This window comes from Leucopleurus acutus, assembly GCF_964270905.1.
Source record: "Leucopleurus acutus genome assembly, chromosome: 10".
NCBI lineage: Eukaryota > Metazoa > Chordata > Mammalia > Artiodactyla > Delphinidae > Leucopleurus > Leucopleurus acutus.
In genome coordinates, this window is record NC_139153.1 from 54515108 (window position 1) to 54532762 (window position 17655).

The 17655-nt window shown below is 41.6% G+C and overlaps 1 protein-coding gene across 1 annotated transcript in view; it reads right to left on the reverse strand.

Annotated features, from left to right (window-relative positions):
• Window positions 1-17655, reverse strand: part of TGFBR2 (transforming growth factor beta receptor 2) — a 92285-nt gene that overhangs the window by 5501 nt on the left and 69129 nt on the right. The window contains exon 5 of the mRNA XM_082847727.1: window positions 17148-17289. Coding sequence (XP_082703853.1) covers window positions 17148-17289 — 142 coding nt within the window. The remainder of the gene's footprint in view (window positions 1-17147; window positions 17290-17655) is intronic.

Sequence of the window (17655 nt, forward strand, 5' to 3'; positions counted from 1 at the left end):
GGTTCAAATATAAGGAGGGGTTGTGGAAGGAGCTTGAGAAGTATTCAACACATGACTGTTGAGTGCCCACGATGTCCTAACAGCTGGGGACAGAGCAGAGAACAAGACCAACAAGGTCAGGGGATTCAGGTTTTAATGCAGACATCTCAATGGGGCAATCCTGGTTCTTGGGAGGTAGAAAAATCTTACATATTACAATGGTTTGTGGCCCTACAAAGGTCCACAGTACATAAATAGATTTAATATGTGGTATTAAATTTCTTGGGGAGATTCAGCCCTAAAAAAAAGAAATGAAATTCTGATAGATGCTACAATACAGATTATGCTTAGTGAAATAAGCCAGACACGAAAGGACAAATATTGTATGATTCCCCTTATATGAGGTACCTGGGACAGGCTAATTCACAGAGACAGAGAGCAGAATAGTGGTTGCCAGGGGATGGGGGTAGAAAAGGTAGAGAGATATTGTTTAATAGGTACAGGGTTTCAGTTGGGGAGGATGAAAAAGTTCTGGAAATGGATAATGGTGATAATTACACAACACTGTGAATGTACTTAATGCTATCGAACTGTACCACTTAAGTTGTGAATTGTAACCACTTAAAAATGGCTAAACTGGTGAACTTTATATCATGTATAATTTTTCCACAGGGAGAAAAATCATGGGGAGAAGTGATTAAGAAAAAAATGTCTACAAAGGCTCCTTGCAATAGTAATAATGAAAAAGAGGTTCAGAAATGCTGTTTTAGATGACAGAGGAGAGCGACTGGTAACACCAACAAACAAAATTTAAAAAGGTAACTTTCCTTCAGTGATACTTGCTAAAAAAAAAATAAAGAAGGATGATGTGAACACTTCATTAGGACTTCAGGTTTCAACTAAGGACAAAATCTTTTCTTCTTTTTTTAAGGGAAATTCAGGTTGCTGATTTTCTTCTAATTTTTCTTATTGAAGTATAGTTAGTTGACTTACCACGTTATATCAGTTTCAGATATACAACATAGTAACTCAATATTTTTATGGATTATATTCCATGTAAAGTTATTATAAAAAACTGGCTATATTTCCTGTGCTGTACATTACATCCTTGTAATTTATCTATTTTATACCTAGTAGTTTGTACCTCTTAATCTCCCTCACCCCTAACCCTTTTGGCAAGAAACCATAGTTTGTTCTCTGTATCTGTGAGTCTGTTTGTTTTGCTTGTTTTATTTTGTAGATCCCACATGTAAGTGAAATCAAGCAGTATCTGTCTTTCTCTGTCTGTCTGACTTATTTTACTAAGCATAATACCCTCCAGGACCATCCATGTTGTTGCAAGTGGCAAAATGTCATTCTTTTTTATGGCTAATATTCCATTTTGTGTGTTGTGTGTACACACGTATACATTTTACTTTTGTATGTAGTATGAGAAGGTGTTCTAATTTCATTCTTTCACATTTAACTGTCCAGTTTTCTCAGTACCACTTATTGAAGGGACTGTCTTTTCCCCATTGTATATTCTTGCCTTCTTTGTTGTAGATTAATTGACCAAAAGTGTGTGGGTTTATTTCTGGGCTCACTATTCTGTTCCACTGAGCTGTGTTATATGTCTGTTTCTGTGCCAGTACCATACTGTTTTGATTACTGCTGCTTTGTAGTATAATCTGAAGTCAGGGAGTGTGATCCCTCCAATTTTGTTCTTTTTTCTCAAGATTGCTTTGGCTATTCAGGGTCTTCTGTGGTTCCATACACATGTTAGGATTATTTGTTCTAGTTCTGTGAAAAATGTCATGGGTATTTTGATAGGGATTGCTTTAAACCTGTAGATTGCTTTAAAGAGTATGGACATTTTAACAATATTAATTCTTTTATTCCATGAATATGGGATATCTATTTATCTGTATCATCTTCAATTTCCTTCTTCAATGTTTTATAGTATTTAGAGTACAGGTCTTTTACCTCCTTGGTTAAATTTATCCCTAGGTATTTTAATCTTTTTGATTTGATTATAAATGGGATTGTTTTCTTAACTTCTCTTTCTGATAGTTCATCATTAGTGTACAGAAATGCAACAGATTTCTGTATATTAATCTTGTATCCTGCAACTTAACTGAATTCATTTATTACTCCCAATAGTTTTTTGATGGTGTCTTTAGGGTTTTCTACATATGGTTTCATGTCATCTGCAAACAGTGACAGTTTTACTTCTTCCCTTCTAATTTGGATGCCTTTTTATATCTTTTTCTTGTTTGACTGCTCTAAGACTTCCAATAATATGTTAAATAGAAGTGACAACCGTGGGCATACTTGTCTTGTTCCTAATCTTAGACAAAAACCTTTCAGCTTTTCACCATTAAGTATAATGTTATTTAGCTGTGGCTTTATCATAATGGTCTTTATTAAGTTGAAGTGTGTTTTCTCTATACCATCTTGTTGAGAGTTTTTATCATGAATGGATGTTGAATTTTGTCAAATGCTTTTTCTACATCGATTGAGATGATCATATGACTATTCTTTCATTTTGTTAATGTACTGTAAAACATTGATTGATTGGCAGATACTGAACATCCATAACCCCTGGAATAAATCCCACATGATCACGATGTATGAGACTTTTTATGTACTATTGAATTCAGTTTGCTGATATTTTTTGGAAGATCTATGTTCATCCGGGATAACGGCCTGTAATTTTCTTTTTTTTTTTTTATAATGCCTTTGTCTGGTTTTTGTGTCAGGGTAATGGTGACCTCTTAGAATTTGTAAATTGTAAATCTGACCTCGTAGTTTAGAAGTGTTCCCTCCACTTCAATTTTTTTGCAATAGTTTTTGAAATAAAGGCATTAACTCTTCTTTATATATTTGGTAGAATTCACCTGTGAAGGCATCCAGCCCTGGACATCCAGCCCTGTTTGCTGGGAGTTTTTTAATTACAAATTCAATTTCACTTCTAGTGATTGGTCTCTTCAAATTTTCTGTTTCTTCTTGATTTAATCTTGGTAGGTTGTATGTTTCTAGAAATTTGTCCATTTATTCCATGTAGTCCAATTTGTTGGCATAACTGTTAATAGTATTACCTTACGATATTTTTCTATCTCTGTGATATCAGTTGTTACTTCTCCACCTTAATATCTTATTTTGTTTATTTGGGTCCTCTCTCTTTTCTTCTTGGTGAACCTGGCTAAAGGTTTATCCATTTTGTTTTTCTTTACAAAAAGCCAGTTCTTGGTTTCATTAATCTTTTCTATTGTTTTCCTGATCTCTATTTTGTTTCCTCTCTGATCTTTATTATTTCCTTCCTTCTGCTGACTTTGGGCTTTGTTTGTTCTTTTTCTAACTCTTTTAGGTAGAAAGTTAGGTTGTTTGAGATTTTTGTTTCTTGAAGTAGGCCTGTATCACTATAAACTTTCCTCTTAGAACTGCTTTTGCTATGTGCCACAGATTTTTGAAAAGTTGTGTTTTTATTTTCATTTGTATCAAGGTATTTTTATTACTATTGCTTTGAATTCTTTATATCCGGTAAATTATTTATCTGTGTTTCAGTAGGGGTTTATCTTGTTTCTTCATTTGAAATAGAGTCCTCTGTCTTCTCACTTTGACTAGTTCTGTTTGTCTCTCTTAAATTAAGTGAAAAAGTTATCTATCCTGATCTTGAAGGCATATCCTTGTGTGCATCCCTATGCAGTCTGCATGTGCCCTTTGTGGCTTTGGTGGGAGAGCTGGATCTGAAGTGAGCACGGACCGTGTCTTTTCCTGGGGTGCTGCCTCTGCTCTGGGGCAGGGAGCAAGCAAATCTGTCTGTGTGCTCTTCAAGAGTGGGGTCTTGGTTTCTTACAGTCCTCTGGTAAGCCCCACTGGTTTTCCAACCAGCCGAGGGGGCTCAACTTCCAGTGCCAGACCCCAGGGCTGGGGTGCTTAATATGGGGCTCGAACCTCCTGCTTCCCAGGGAGGATCCTGGAGCTTGTGATACTCCCTCCTCTTCTGGGTCATGCAGTAGGGGTGTGGGTCTGGACGAGATCACTTTTCCTTGCCTCCTACCTGACTTTGAGTGGTTCTTTCTTTATAGCCTTTGTTATAGGAGAGCTGATCTGCTAATCTTCAGGTCATTCTCAGAGAGATCTGCTTTATATGTAGTGGTAGTTTTGACATGTTCATGGGGGGAGGTTAGCTCAGGGTCTTCCTACTCTGCCATCTTGATCCCCCTTCATGTTCTAGGGTCGATATCTTTATAGAAGCTTCCTTGAATATCCCCAGAGCGATTCTTTATTAGATGTCTGGGGCAGAGCTCTATTTTAGGGTGTACAGCCACTGCTCATCTGTCTCACTCGACCAGATGGTGAGCGTCTGCAGGCAGGTTCAGAGTCCCTTTCTCATGCTTGTATTCCTGGCACCCATGGCAGGGCCTCCCATACAACAGGCTCTCAATAAATGCTTTGTTGAGCGAATGAATGAATTAATCTTAGATCCTGTCCAAAGTGGCCAATGCATAAACTCTGGGTGAATATTAGAACATCTATTAATTTAAGTGGGTGGGACAATACCCATGTCAGTGCATCACAGGACAATTTAGAAAATAAAATCACTCCAGTACTGAAACATGCCTGAGCCAAAAGGGAAGAGTGGGCTGGATTCGCCATTTTCCTCCAAAATAAATAGGACCTTTGGCCTTTACTTCAAAATAACCCTGTTTAATGAGTGAAACTTTCAATAATTTGCCCATCCAGGCTGAGAATTGAAGAAGCATTTAAGGCGAAATGACATTTTGAAAAGAGATGGCTTGTTCTTGTTTATTTGATTTTCCCCCTTTCCCAGAACCTTACTTGCACATTTATCATTTTCCGCCTCACCCAACTAGAAGAGCTGGCAGGGTATTTTCCTTTTCCTTCGTTGGGATGAAGCCCTCCCCTCCTCCACCACTGTGAGACAAGCACAAACCATCCTTCTGTGTGTCTGCATTTGCCTTCAAGTGCCCATAGCACTTCATCTGTACTGCTCTTGGGGTGAGATCTGAACTTCGATTTGCATGGTATTTATACACCTTATTTCTTTCTTCTAGTCCCTTATCTTTTACCGGACTGTAAACTCCTAAGGCCTAAGGCAGAGGCTGAGTTTTGTGTCTGCTGAAATTGTGCCTTATACACAGTAGGCTTTCAATAAGTATGAGCTGGCTTGAATTCAAGCAAGAGATAAGTTCCCAGTAAGGGTTTACTCTGACCTAAATCTTCTTTTCTATAAAATGAATGGGCTGAACTAGATGACCTCCATGTCCCCCTCCAGAGCTATCCTGTAATTCAATCTAATCAAATAATGATGCTCTCTTAGTGCCATGCCCTGAGGTTTGTATAATATAATATAATATAATATAATATAATATAATATAATGTAATGTAATATGATTTGCATATGACATAAACTGCTCCTTAGACAATGTATCAGTCCACTGACTCTCCATTTCCAACTCTTTTGGCTGCCATGGCAGATGTGGTTGGCAGCCTGCCTAGACCCCCTTTACCAAGCCAAGAACACCACAGCCCCGAGGTGCTGCAAACGCTGAGTTGTAAGGGCTCACAATTTCTCCCTTCTATGGAGAATTACCCTTGGTTGATGGGAGCTTCCTGGCCTGGAGGGCAGTCTGTAGCCAATGACGAATTAACATGGGAGTTTTTTTTTTTAATTGGTATAATTGCTTTACAATGTTGTGTTAGCTTCTACTGTACAACAAAGTGAATCAGCTATACATATACATATACCCCCTCTTTTTTGGATTTTCTTCCCATTTGGGTCACCACAGAGCACTGAGTAGACTTCCCTGTGCTATACAGCAGGTTCTCATTAGTAATCTATTTTATACATAGTAGTGGATATATGTCAATCCCAATCTCCCAAATCATCCCCCCCACTTCCCCCTTGGTATCCATATATTTGTTCTCTACATCTGTGTCTCTCTTTCTGCTTTGTAAATAAGATCGTATAGACCAATTTGTTCAGATTCCACATATATGCGTTAATATACGGTATTTGTTTTTCTCTTTCTGACTTACTTCACTCTGTATGACAGTTTCTAGATCCATCCACGTCTCTACAAATGACCCAATTTTACTCTTTTTTATGGCTGAGTAGTATTCCATTGCATATAGGTACCACATCTTCTTTATCTATTCCTCTGTTGATGGACATTTAGGTTGCTTCCATGTCCTGACTATTGTAAATAGTGCTGCAATGAATATTGGGGTGCATGTGTCCTTCTGAATTATGGTTTTCTCTGGGTATATGCCCGGTAATGGTATTGCTGGGTCAACACGGGAGTTCTGACAGTCTGTCTTGCCCCTAGAGGAGATGACTACTGTGCAATTCATGCTCCAGAGCTCCCCCTGGGATAAGGCTGATGGTGGTGCAGATGGAGAAAAATGAGACTGTTGGCATTTTTCTTTTTGTGCCTTTGATCAAATAATGTGAAGAACTGCAGAGAAAGCAAGTCAAAAGGTGAGTGGGGTTAGTTCAGAGAGTGCCATCTTTTAAAATAAATACCATCTTTAAAAATTTTGGAAATGTCTCTAAGAAAAAAAGCAAACAGCTTAGAGAGTAAGATCGAGTTTAGCACTTTAAAAAAAAAGTGCTAACGGTATGCATCATAAGTAGGGGTACTATTCGTTGTGTTTACCCCAGACCCATCATAAACTAGAGATGAGGACTTGGAAAAGAGACATCAACTCTTTGTGCCTCAGTTTCTGTATCCACAAAACAAGAGAAAGCGCAAGTGCTGACCATCGTTAACACAGTCCTCCCTCGGTACTCGTGGGGCGTTGGTTCCAGGACCAGAAGCAGATACCAACATCTGCAGACGCACAAGCCCCATATTTGCCCCTCTGTATATGCGAGCTTTGCATCCACGATTCAAGCAACCGTGGACTGTAAACACAGTACAAGATCCGTGAGTGGCTGGATCCGCGGATGCCGAACCGTGGATGCCGGCCGAGGGCACGCTTACTACCCTAGGACGCTGGCCACAGCGCTCAGCACTCACCCTGTGCACCCATGCTGGCTCAAGTCCAAGAGGGTCAGGCCGGCGACTGGGGTCCACCCTCCCAACGTGCCCCAAGGGCAGCCCTCAATCAGCAGCAGATGGGGGTTGGAAGATAAACCGGGCTTCCTTGAGCCGGGGGTGTGATGCTGAGGTGCACGTGGGCTCTGTGCACTGCCAGGGTCCCCAGTGGGATCATGCTCTGGTTGTCCCCATGGTGACCTGCCTGCTAGCACAGGGTTCATCAGCTCCCTCCCCTTCCTGACTCACTGCCTGTTCCTTCTCTCCGTGGCTTTTCCTGCCCTCTTTTTCCTACAGAATGTCAGCTCAGGCTCCTGTTCCAGGGCCCGAGGCACCCAACCCAAGGCAGATACCCCACTCACCACGGCAGGACCACCTGCTGGGACCAGGCTCCCTCTCGCGCCTCAGCTGCCTGCCTCCCTATAGGCGCAATGGGGACCTTGGGATTTCCTTGAGGGCTTCACACAGCCTCTGTTCTAAGAAAGTTTTAGATCTCTCTGCTCTTCTTCCCACCCCGATCCCATCCTCCCCACCGCAGTCCTTTCACTGAGGGCCACCGCCCCATCCTGGCCCCACAGCATCTCTTTGTCTGGCTGGAGGCTCTCAGGAGAAAGTCTGCAGTCTCCGGCTCTGGAGCTCAGAGGGGACCCAGGCAGCGGAGATGCTCACTCCCTGAAAGTCAGCATCTGGTCTGCAGCTGCTGTTTTGATCGTGGTTCCAACTTCATAGAGCCGTGAAGTTGTTGGCAGTTTTTCCCTGAGCACAACCCTGACTTTTATATCTGCCTTCCTTCCAAATTATCCTGCCTGGAAATGCAGGAAGATGAAGGCTGCGATCCCAGGCTCTCTTCACTCCTCTCCCACCCCTCTTTTTTTTCTTCCCTCCTTTCCTTTTGATTCTTTTGCATGTTTTGTCTGCCTCACAGGCTGCAGCAAGCTGGGGTTGTGTTTCTCCTCTTGTGAAAATACTTGCTCAGCTGGCTGCTGTGTGTCAGCTGCTATTCAAAGGCCGACATGCCCAGGGATTTGGAAGTCAGCCAGCCTGGGGGCCCGGTTGGCTCGGGTGACGTGAATATTGTGCCTGCTGTGCTCCCAGAGGGGGCCCTGAAGGACCCACCTTCCTCCGCTTCCCACACACCACACACGGTGCAAACACTTGCATGGACACCAGACAAGCCGAAAGCCAGGACAGAGACTTCTTTGTAGAAGAGAACAACTCTCCTGATTTGTCCTGGAGGGATGGTGAGTTCATGGCTTTCCTCTTTCTTTATAAAACAGTAACACACTGGCCACCTCCTTCCACTTGTTCCCTCCTCAAGCAACTCTGAAAAACCTGTTTTCTTGGTTTCTCTTTTCTATGCTTCCAGATGACCCAAGTACCTGAAGTAACAACCCGTTATTAGCTATCCCCTAACTCTATTTTGTTTTTCTTTCTGCAATCATCATACACACCCCCAGCCTTAAGTTATGATTTTATATCTATTCATGCAGTACTTGTCTTTCTAGCATAGTAGCTCTTCATTAGACACCCAGTCCCTTGAGGACAGGGTCTCTTTTTTTTCCACTGCTGCATCCTTCGCATTTTAATTTTTATTTTAAATTGGACTATAGTTGATTTACAATTTGTGTTAGTTGCAGGCATACAGCAAAGTGATTCAGTTATACATATACATATATCTATTCTTTTTCAGATTCTTTTCCTTTACAGGTTATTACAGAATACTAAGCAGAGTTCCCTGTGCTTAGTATTTTTTTTTCCTTTGAGGTCATACTGTACATTTCTCAGGTATTATTATTTTTTTTAATTAATTAATTTATTTTTGGCTGCATTGGGTCTTTGTTGCTGCACATGGGCTTTCTCTAGTTGCAGCAAGCAGGGGCTACACTTTGTTGCGGTGCACAGCCTTCTCATTGCTGTGGCTTCTCTTGTTGCGGAGCATGGGCTCTAGGTGTGTGGGCTTCAGTAGTTGTGGCACGCGAGCTCAGTAGTTGTGGCTCGCAGGCTCTAGAGCACAGGCTCAGTAGTTGTGGCGCATGGGCTTAGTTGCTCCGCAGCATGTAGGATCTTCCCGGACCAGGGCTCGAACCCGTGTCTCCTGCATTGGCAGATTCTTAACCATTGAACCACCAGCAGGTCCTTGTTGATTATCTATTTAAAATATAGTAGTGTGTATATGTCAATCCCAAACTCCCAATTTATCACCCCTTACTGGCCAACCTTGCTCCCTTTGGTAACTATAAGTGTGTTTTCTAAGTCTGTTTCTGTTTTGTAAATAAGTTCATTTGTATCATTTTTTTTTAGAATCCACATATAAGCAATATCATATGATATTTGTCTTTCTCTGTCTTACTTCATTTACTATGATAAGCTCCAGGTCCACCCATGTTGCTGCAAATGGCATTATTTCATTCTTTTTAATGGCTGAGTAATATTCCATTGTATATACATACCACATCTTCTTTACCCATTCATCTGTTGATGGACATTTAGGTTACTTCTGTGTCTTGACTATTATAAACAGCGCTACAATGAACATTGGGGTACACATATCCTTTTGACCCATGGTTTTCTCTGGATATATGCCCAGGAGTGGGATTGCTGGATCATATGATAGCTCTATTTTTAGTTTTGTAAGGAACCTCCATACTGGTCTCCATAGTGGCTGCACCAATTTACATTCCCACCAGCAGTGCAAGAGGGTTCCTTTTTCTCCACACCCTCTCCAACATTTATTGTTTGTCGACTTTTTGGTGATGGCCATTCTGACTGGTGTGAAGTGATATCTCATTGTAGTTTTGATTTGCATTTCTCTAATGATTCGTAATGCTGAATGTCTTTTCATGTGCCTCTTCACCATCTGTACGTCTTCTTTGGAGAAATGTCTATTTAGGATCTTTTGCCCATTTTTTGATTGGGTTTTTTTGTGTGTGTGACATTGAGCTGCATGAGCTGCTTGTATATTTTGGAGATTACTCCCTTGTCGGTCACATCGTTTGCAAATATTTTCTCCCATTCTGTGGGTTGTCTTTTCATTTTGTTTATGTTTTCCTCTGCTGTGCGAAAGCTTTTGAGTTTAATTAGGTCCCATTTGTTTATTTTTGTTTTTATTTCCATTACTCTAGGAGACGGATCAAAAAAGATATTGCTGCAATTTATGTCAGAGACTGTTCTTCCTATGTTTTCCTCTAAGAGTTTTATAGTGTACAGTCTTACATTTAGGTTTTTAATCCATTTTGAGTTTATTTTTGGTGTTAAAGAATGTTCTAATTTCATTCTTTTTTTTTTTTTTTTTTTTTTGCACGGTATGCGGGCCTCTCACTGTTGTGGCCTCTCCCGTTGCAGAGCACAGGCTCCAGACGCACAGGCTCAGCAGCCATGGCTCACGGGCCTAGTCACTCCGCGGCATGTGGGATCTTCCCGGACCAGGGCACGAACCCGTGTCCCCTGCATCGGCAGGCGGACTCTCAACCACTGTGCCACCAGGGAAGCCCTAATTTCATTCTTTTACATGTAGCGTTCCAGTTTACCCAGCACCACTTATTGAAGAGACTCGCTTTTCTCCATTGTATAGTCTTGCCTCGTTTGTTGTACATTAATTGACCACAGGTGCTTGGTTTCATTTCTGGGCTTTCTATCCTGTTCCATTGACCTATATTTCTGGTTTTGTGCTAGTACCATACTGTTTTGGTGACTGTAGCTTTATAGTATAGTCTGAAGTCAGGGAGCCTGATTCCTCTGGCTCTGTTTTTCTTTTCCAAGATTGCTTTGGCTATTCAGGGCCTTTTGTGTCTCCATACAAATTTTAAGATTTTTTGTTCCAGTTCTGTGAAAAATGCCATTGGTAATTTGATAGGGACTGCATTGAATCTGTAGATTGCCTTGGGTAGTACAGTCATTTTGACAATATTGATTCTTCCAATCCAAGAACACGGTATATCTTTCCATCTGTATGTGTCATCTTTGATTTATTTCATCACCATCTTATAGTTTCTTGAGTACAGGTCTTTTGCCTCCTTAGGCAAAGTTTATTCCTAGGTATTTTATTATTTTTGATGCGATGGTAAATGGGATTGTTTCCTTAATTTCTCTTTCTGATCTTTTGTTGTTAGTGTATGCAACAGATTTCTGTGTATTAATTTTGTATCCTGCAACTTTACCAAATACATTGATGAGCTCTAGTAGTCTTTTGGTAACATCTTTAGGATTTTCTATGTATAGTATCATGTTATTTGCAAACAATGATAGTTTTCCTTCTTTTCTAATGTGAATTCTTTTTATTTCTTTTTCAGCTCTGATTGCCATGGCTAGAACTTCCAAACTATGGTGAATAAAAGTGGTGAGTGGACATCCTTGTCTTTTTCCTTATCTTAACAGTGAAAAGCTGAAAGCATTTCCTCAGAGCATGATATTAGCTGTAGGTTTGTCATATACGGCCTTTAATTATGTTGACGTGTGTTTCCTCTATGCCCACCTTCTGGAGAATTTTCATCATAAATTGGTGTTGAATTTTGTCAAAAACTTTTCTACATCTACTGAGATGATCATATGGTTTTTATTCTTTAAATTATTATTGTGGTGTACCATACTGATTGATTTGCAGATACTGAAAAATCCTTGCATCCCTGAGATAAATCGCACTTGACTGTGGTGTATGAAAATTCTTTTTCAGGTAGATTGCTTATCTTCACTTCACTTAGTTGTTCTCCTGGGGTATCTCGTTCCTTCATTTGGGACATATTCATCTGCCATCTCTTTGTGTAACTTTCTGTGATTGTGGTTTCTGTTCCACAGGCTGCAGGGTTTTATTTCTTCTTGCTTCTGCTGTCTGCCCTCTGGTGGATAAGGCTGGCTTAATGGGCTTGTGCCAGTTTCCTGGTGGGAGGGACTGGTACCTGCCCACTGGTGGCTGGAGCTGGTTCTTGTCCCTCTGGTGGGCAGGGCTGTGTCAAGGGGTGTGTTTAGCAGGAAGCTATGGGCTCAGGAAGATTTTAGACAGCTTTTCTGCTGATGGGTGGGGCTGTGTCCCCACCCTGTTGTTTGTTTGTCCTGAGGCGTCCCAGCATTGGCGCCTACAGGCTGTTGGGTGGGGTCAGGTCTTGGTGAGAAAATGGTGGCCTCCAGGAGGGCTCACGCCAATGAGTACTCACCAGAACTACCGCCACCAGTGTCTTTGTCCCCGCAGTGAGCCAGAGCCACACCCTACCTGCACAGGAGACCCTCTAATAAACAGCAGGTAGGTCTGGCCCAGGCTCTTAAGAGGTCACTTCTTTTTCCCCTGGGTCCTGGTGTGCACGAAACCTTGTGTGCACCCTCCAAGACTGGAGTTTCTGTTTTCCCCAGTCCTGTGGAATTCCTGCAATCAAACCCCACTGGCCTTCAGAGCAGATGCTCTGGGGGCTCCTGATGCCAGACCCCCAGGCTGGGGAGCCTGACGTGGTGCTCAGAACTTTCACTCGTGTGGGAGAACTTCTGCCATATAGTTATTTTCTAGTTTGTGTGTTGCCCACCCGATGGGTATGGGATTTGATTTTATCACGATTGCATCCCTCCTACCATCCTGTTGTGGCTTCTTCTTTGTCTTTGGATGTAGTGTATCTTTTTTGATAGCTTCCAGCATTTTTTTATCGATAGTTGTTCAGCAGTTAGTTGTGATTTTGGTGTTTTTGTGAGAGGGATGAGCTCACATCCTTCTCCTCTGCCATCTCCTGAGAGTCTCTGTACCCTGAGCACTTTGAGTAATGCTTTCCATGCAGTAGGTACTCAATAAATATTGGTTTAGTGAATGAAAGAATGAATAGATATATCTTCAGAGAAATAAGGATAAGGAAGTTATCTCAGACTTTAAGGCACTGAGGCTGTAACACACTACAGCATTTAATAGCTTTGGGATTCTTTTAACAGAGACTCACCCAGAGATGAGACGAAAGTCAACCACTGGAAATGTTCAGAAGTGAGGCCATCACTGAATGTTCCCCAAGTGTGTGACTGTCTTGCCAGATGCTTCCAGAAAGGCTTCAAGTCAAAGGTCACAATACACAGAGTAGCATTGACTACCCAGTTCTGTAAAAATAATAATGGTAGTTCTAGCTGCCATGGGCTATACATGCTCTCCATTGGTCAGGCCAACACTGTACTAGGAAGGTTAGGGCCTGTGGGCCAGAGCCAGACAACAGGGGTCTGATGCTTGTCTCCACAACTTTCCCACCTCCTAAAACCTCAGTTTTCCCATCTGTAAAATGGGGCTAGTAACAGCACACCCTTCAAAGAGTCCTTGGTAGATGGAATGAGTTGTTCCATGAAGCAATTGCTTATGTAATGGTAGTTATTGTTTCTCCGTGGCCTTCTTCATCTGGACCAAACCTACTTCTACCAGAAAGTCTTTCCCTTTTGACGACTCTCTTCAATTATGACAACCCATCTCTTGAGCTCCTAGGTGGAATCTTGTGGTAAGGGAGCTGGACCAGCTGGCTTCCAAAGAGTGCTATTACCACCTCCGCATTTTCTCACCTGAGAAGAGTGCGGCTTCTCCAGTGTTGTGTTGTCTCTTGTTCGTGTTTCCTCTGTACTTCTTGCACAGAGAGGACACTTCCGAGCCTCACTGTTCCTTTGAGAGCTGACCTAACCCTCCTTGCCTGACCCTACTGTTGAACTCCCTTTAGCCAATCTGGGCACTCAGTTCCTTGTCCCCTGCCTCGCCTGTAAAAAAGTCTCCTTCTGTGTTCTAGGCCCAGTAAATAGTACGAGACAAAGCCTACCACTAAGACCTGTGATAAACGCAGAGAGAAGCAGGCGAGGCCTGCTGGGCATCCACGCCAAGAGTTTGGGCTCAGCCCTGAGAACAGAACAGAGTCACTCGAGTCAGGAAAGCTGGGATTTCACCTTCTCCTGCAAGACCATCCTTTGATGCCTAGTCTCCTGCTTCATTCAGTTAGATGTCCTGCTGCTCAGAATAAATGGGAGAGAATATCAGTGGATCTATATTGTGAAATAAAATATCAATCTATAACTCATCACACTGAGGTAAGCATTTTCCACATTTCCTTTTCTGAAATGAGACTGTCCATGAAAAATAGTAATTACATATGCTGTATTTTCAAGTCACAGAAAGAAGTTTAAGCTTCAGGAAACCCCTTTTATATCCTGCCCTCTCTCTGTATAAATTAAGGCGTAATATCAACTAGAGGAATATTGTCTCTTTTATGTGTAAGGTAAGAAATGTGTCTGAATGTGCAAAGTTTTTAAAAGTAAAGGAGAAAAAAAAAGTCTGTTTCATCAGTAGACAGCAAGCTTCTTCATGGAAATACTTGTCCTTTCATCTGTGTTTGTACAACAGGTTAGAGGGAACACACCCTAACTTCCCTTAGAAGGTACTAACTTTAATGTACCCTCTAAGGGGCTCTTTAAATATAAAAGAAAAGTCTCTGTAATTAAGACTAGGCTGAAAATCTGCCTTCACGGTTTTTGAAGCACAGACACAAAAAAACAGAAAACAAAACAAAAAAAAAACAGTACTTTTAAAAGAAGGCAAAAGAAAGGATTTAATACATGAGTTCACGCACTTAATCAAGTGAAGGGCTGTCTGCTGGACAAAAGTGAGAATAGACAAAGAACTTTGATTTTTGCAGCCTGAGCGGAGATGGGAGGAACAGTACTGTGGGCTTAAGATCAAACAAAATGAAAACCGGGATGGCCTCTTTCCGGTTCCCTAAAGCTGTCTGTTCTTATCCTAAAGGTTATGAAAGGTTTTTTGAGGCTTGCTAAACAAATGGGATCCTGTTCCTTCCTTGGGAAAACTTATTTATACTGTATCCGTTTTTAGACCTTGTAAAAGCTGGTGAACTCGGTTCTTCCCCATTAGCCTGAATTCTTCCACACTCAGCAAATATCAACAGGAAAGGGCGTCAGTCATTGATAACCGAGGAAGCAGGGAGCTCACATCAGGCCTTAGGAAGCTGGCGGCACTGCCAGAGGGGAAGACAGGGACACAGTCTCCAGCTCATGTTTATAGAATGACGGGCTTGAAAGGATAAGAGAGATACCAAAAACGAGGTAAATTCATTCTGAGACGATGACAACAGCATCATCGTCTCTTCTGACACAACTCACACTGGTCTGGTCTAAGGATTCATTTTCGAGCTGTCAAAGCTTTCAAGTAGAAAATGATTCTCAGTGGCTAAAACTTGATTAAACAAATTTCACTGTGCAAGAAAAAACTGTTACTTTTGGAAGTGCTATGGGGGAAGACATCTCAGGCAGGAAACCAGAAAATAACAGTGTCAACCAGACAGGAAGTGCCATCCCCATGCAGGGACCCAGGGAAACAGGTGATGGGGACAGCAAGGCTCCCAGCAGGACCCATCCTAGAGAGTCAGCTAAGAAAGTTCTCAAAAGGAGGAATTATCAGAGCAGGAAATGGTGCCAACCAGATCCACCTGGAGCAAAATGCTAGGTAGTTTGGCCCAGTGACCAAAGCTGTTATGATCTAAGCAACAAAATAAATATTGATAATATTAAATACCCATAGAATAAGATAAATATCCACAACTTCATACTCATATAAATACATAGTAAAACGAATAAATAAAAGAGGCTGGTGAGAGAAAGGACAGATATTTCATAAGCAGAATATCTATGAATAAATGTAGAAGGGATAAGAAAAACAGAAAATCACCATTAGGCAAACATTACAGTAATAACTGTAGCTGGCAAGAACTACTGATGGACCCTAGAATTAGCAGATAAAATAATGGTAAAAAACACGTCTAGTCTCCTTACTAAACAGGTGTTTAGTAGAAACAGGTCAAAGTGCCTTCCCACAAGATTTGTATAAATTACAAGTGGAAAAGGTAGTGTCTTTACAGGGAGAAATGTGGAGACACCTTCAGCACATGATGAGATTGGACAGCACACTGGCATCTCCACCCGCATGTGACACCCTGAGTAGGGCTCAACATCATTTCTGTGGTATTCTTGCCTAAAAATGCACAACCTCAATCTAATCATGAGAAAACATTAGAGAAACCCAAAGTGAGAGACAGTCTATAAAATACCTGGTCTGAATTCTTCCCAAGTGTCAAGGTCACGAAAGAAACAGACTGAGCAACCATCACACATCAAAGGAGACTGAGGTGACCTGGACGCTAAGGTAACGTGGAATCCTGGAGTGGATCCTGTGCCCCATTACTGGGGGCTTGGAAATACAAGTTAGTCCTATAGATTAATTAAAGACATGGTACCAATGTCAATGTCCAATCTTCTGCAGCTGTGCTTGGTTTAGGTAAGGTGTTAGCACAAGGGGAAGCTGGGTGAAGAGCACATGGGAACTCCCTGTGCTACTCACGCAGTGATTCTGTGTGTCTAACATTATTACAAAACAAAGGGTTAAAATTGGTGTTAGCTTGGCTTGACTTAGCATCTAGCCAGGACCAGGTTGGGATACATCAATTTTCTAAGGTGAGACCTAAGACCCTGACGGAAACCACTGAGAGAAGGGTCAGAAAAGGATAATAAAGTGATGTAGACATTAGCCAATCCCATCTCCAAGAAGATCAGGGGACAATGCTCTCTAAAACGATGACATCCCCCTGTACCCCTGAAGAATACTGCATTCCTCAATAACCTCTCTTCATTAGATTTTTCAAAACCTAAACAAATATGTCAAACCATTTTGCTTGTTTTGTTCAACAAAGGAAAGTTATGTCCATAAAAGTAAATTTTGAGTCAAATCCAGTTCCTGTACCATATAATTCTGAAAAACCTTAAAATACAAAAAGAAACAAAAGTCAGATACTTTTCTGAATCATGGTACCCATTTGATAAGAAATAATTCTTATATTACTAGTGTTCATCTCTTGCCAGATATGTAAATATCTGTGGCGCGATGCGTCAAGAGAAAAGTAATTATAAACTTCAGGAAAGGAGACAAAATGCTTTATGCTCCAAACCTGGCTTTCAGCTATAAAACCTAGGCTTTTTAGCACCATTCCGGATCGTTCTGGAATAGCTGGGTCCTACCAGATCTCAATGAGCGCTCTGTATCCCTGGAACCATGTTGAAGCAAAGAGCACAACATCACGCTCGAAGGCGCGTGAGGCACCACTGCACCGCGACGGTGTCCATGCCTACCTCCCACTGCGCTGCAGCGAGACGTCATCTCCCAGAGCACCAGGGCCATGGAGTAAACATCTGTCTGCTTGAAGGACTCGACATTCTCCAGATTCATCCTGGACTCTAGGACCTCTGGAGCCATGTATCTCGCCGTTCCCACCTAAAGCAGAAAAAGACATTGAGGTCCATCGCTGAATTGCAGCTGCGTACCATACCTATTTTCAAAATATAGCTGATGTTTGTCCCTACACGGGTAGTGGACCTTTAAAAAGCACAATGCTTTTAAAAGTAACGAGACCAGCACAGAAATGTACAGCTTATGTAATTATTTTTTTGAATAAAGAAATAAATAAATGAATTAAAAAAACTTTTTTAATGAATATAAACAAAAAAATGCCACAATAAGGAAATGCCAAACCCCAGAGCTGCTTTGTTTAGCCCCGTGACATATGTCATCATATCATGTATACAATAACATCCTTGCAGAGAACCTGAGCGACCACATCAGTGATACTTTTGATGTTGA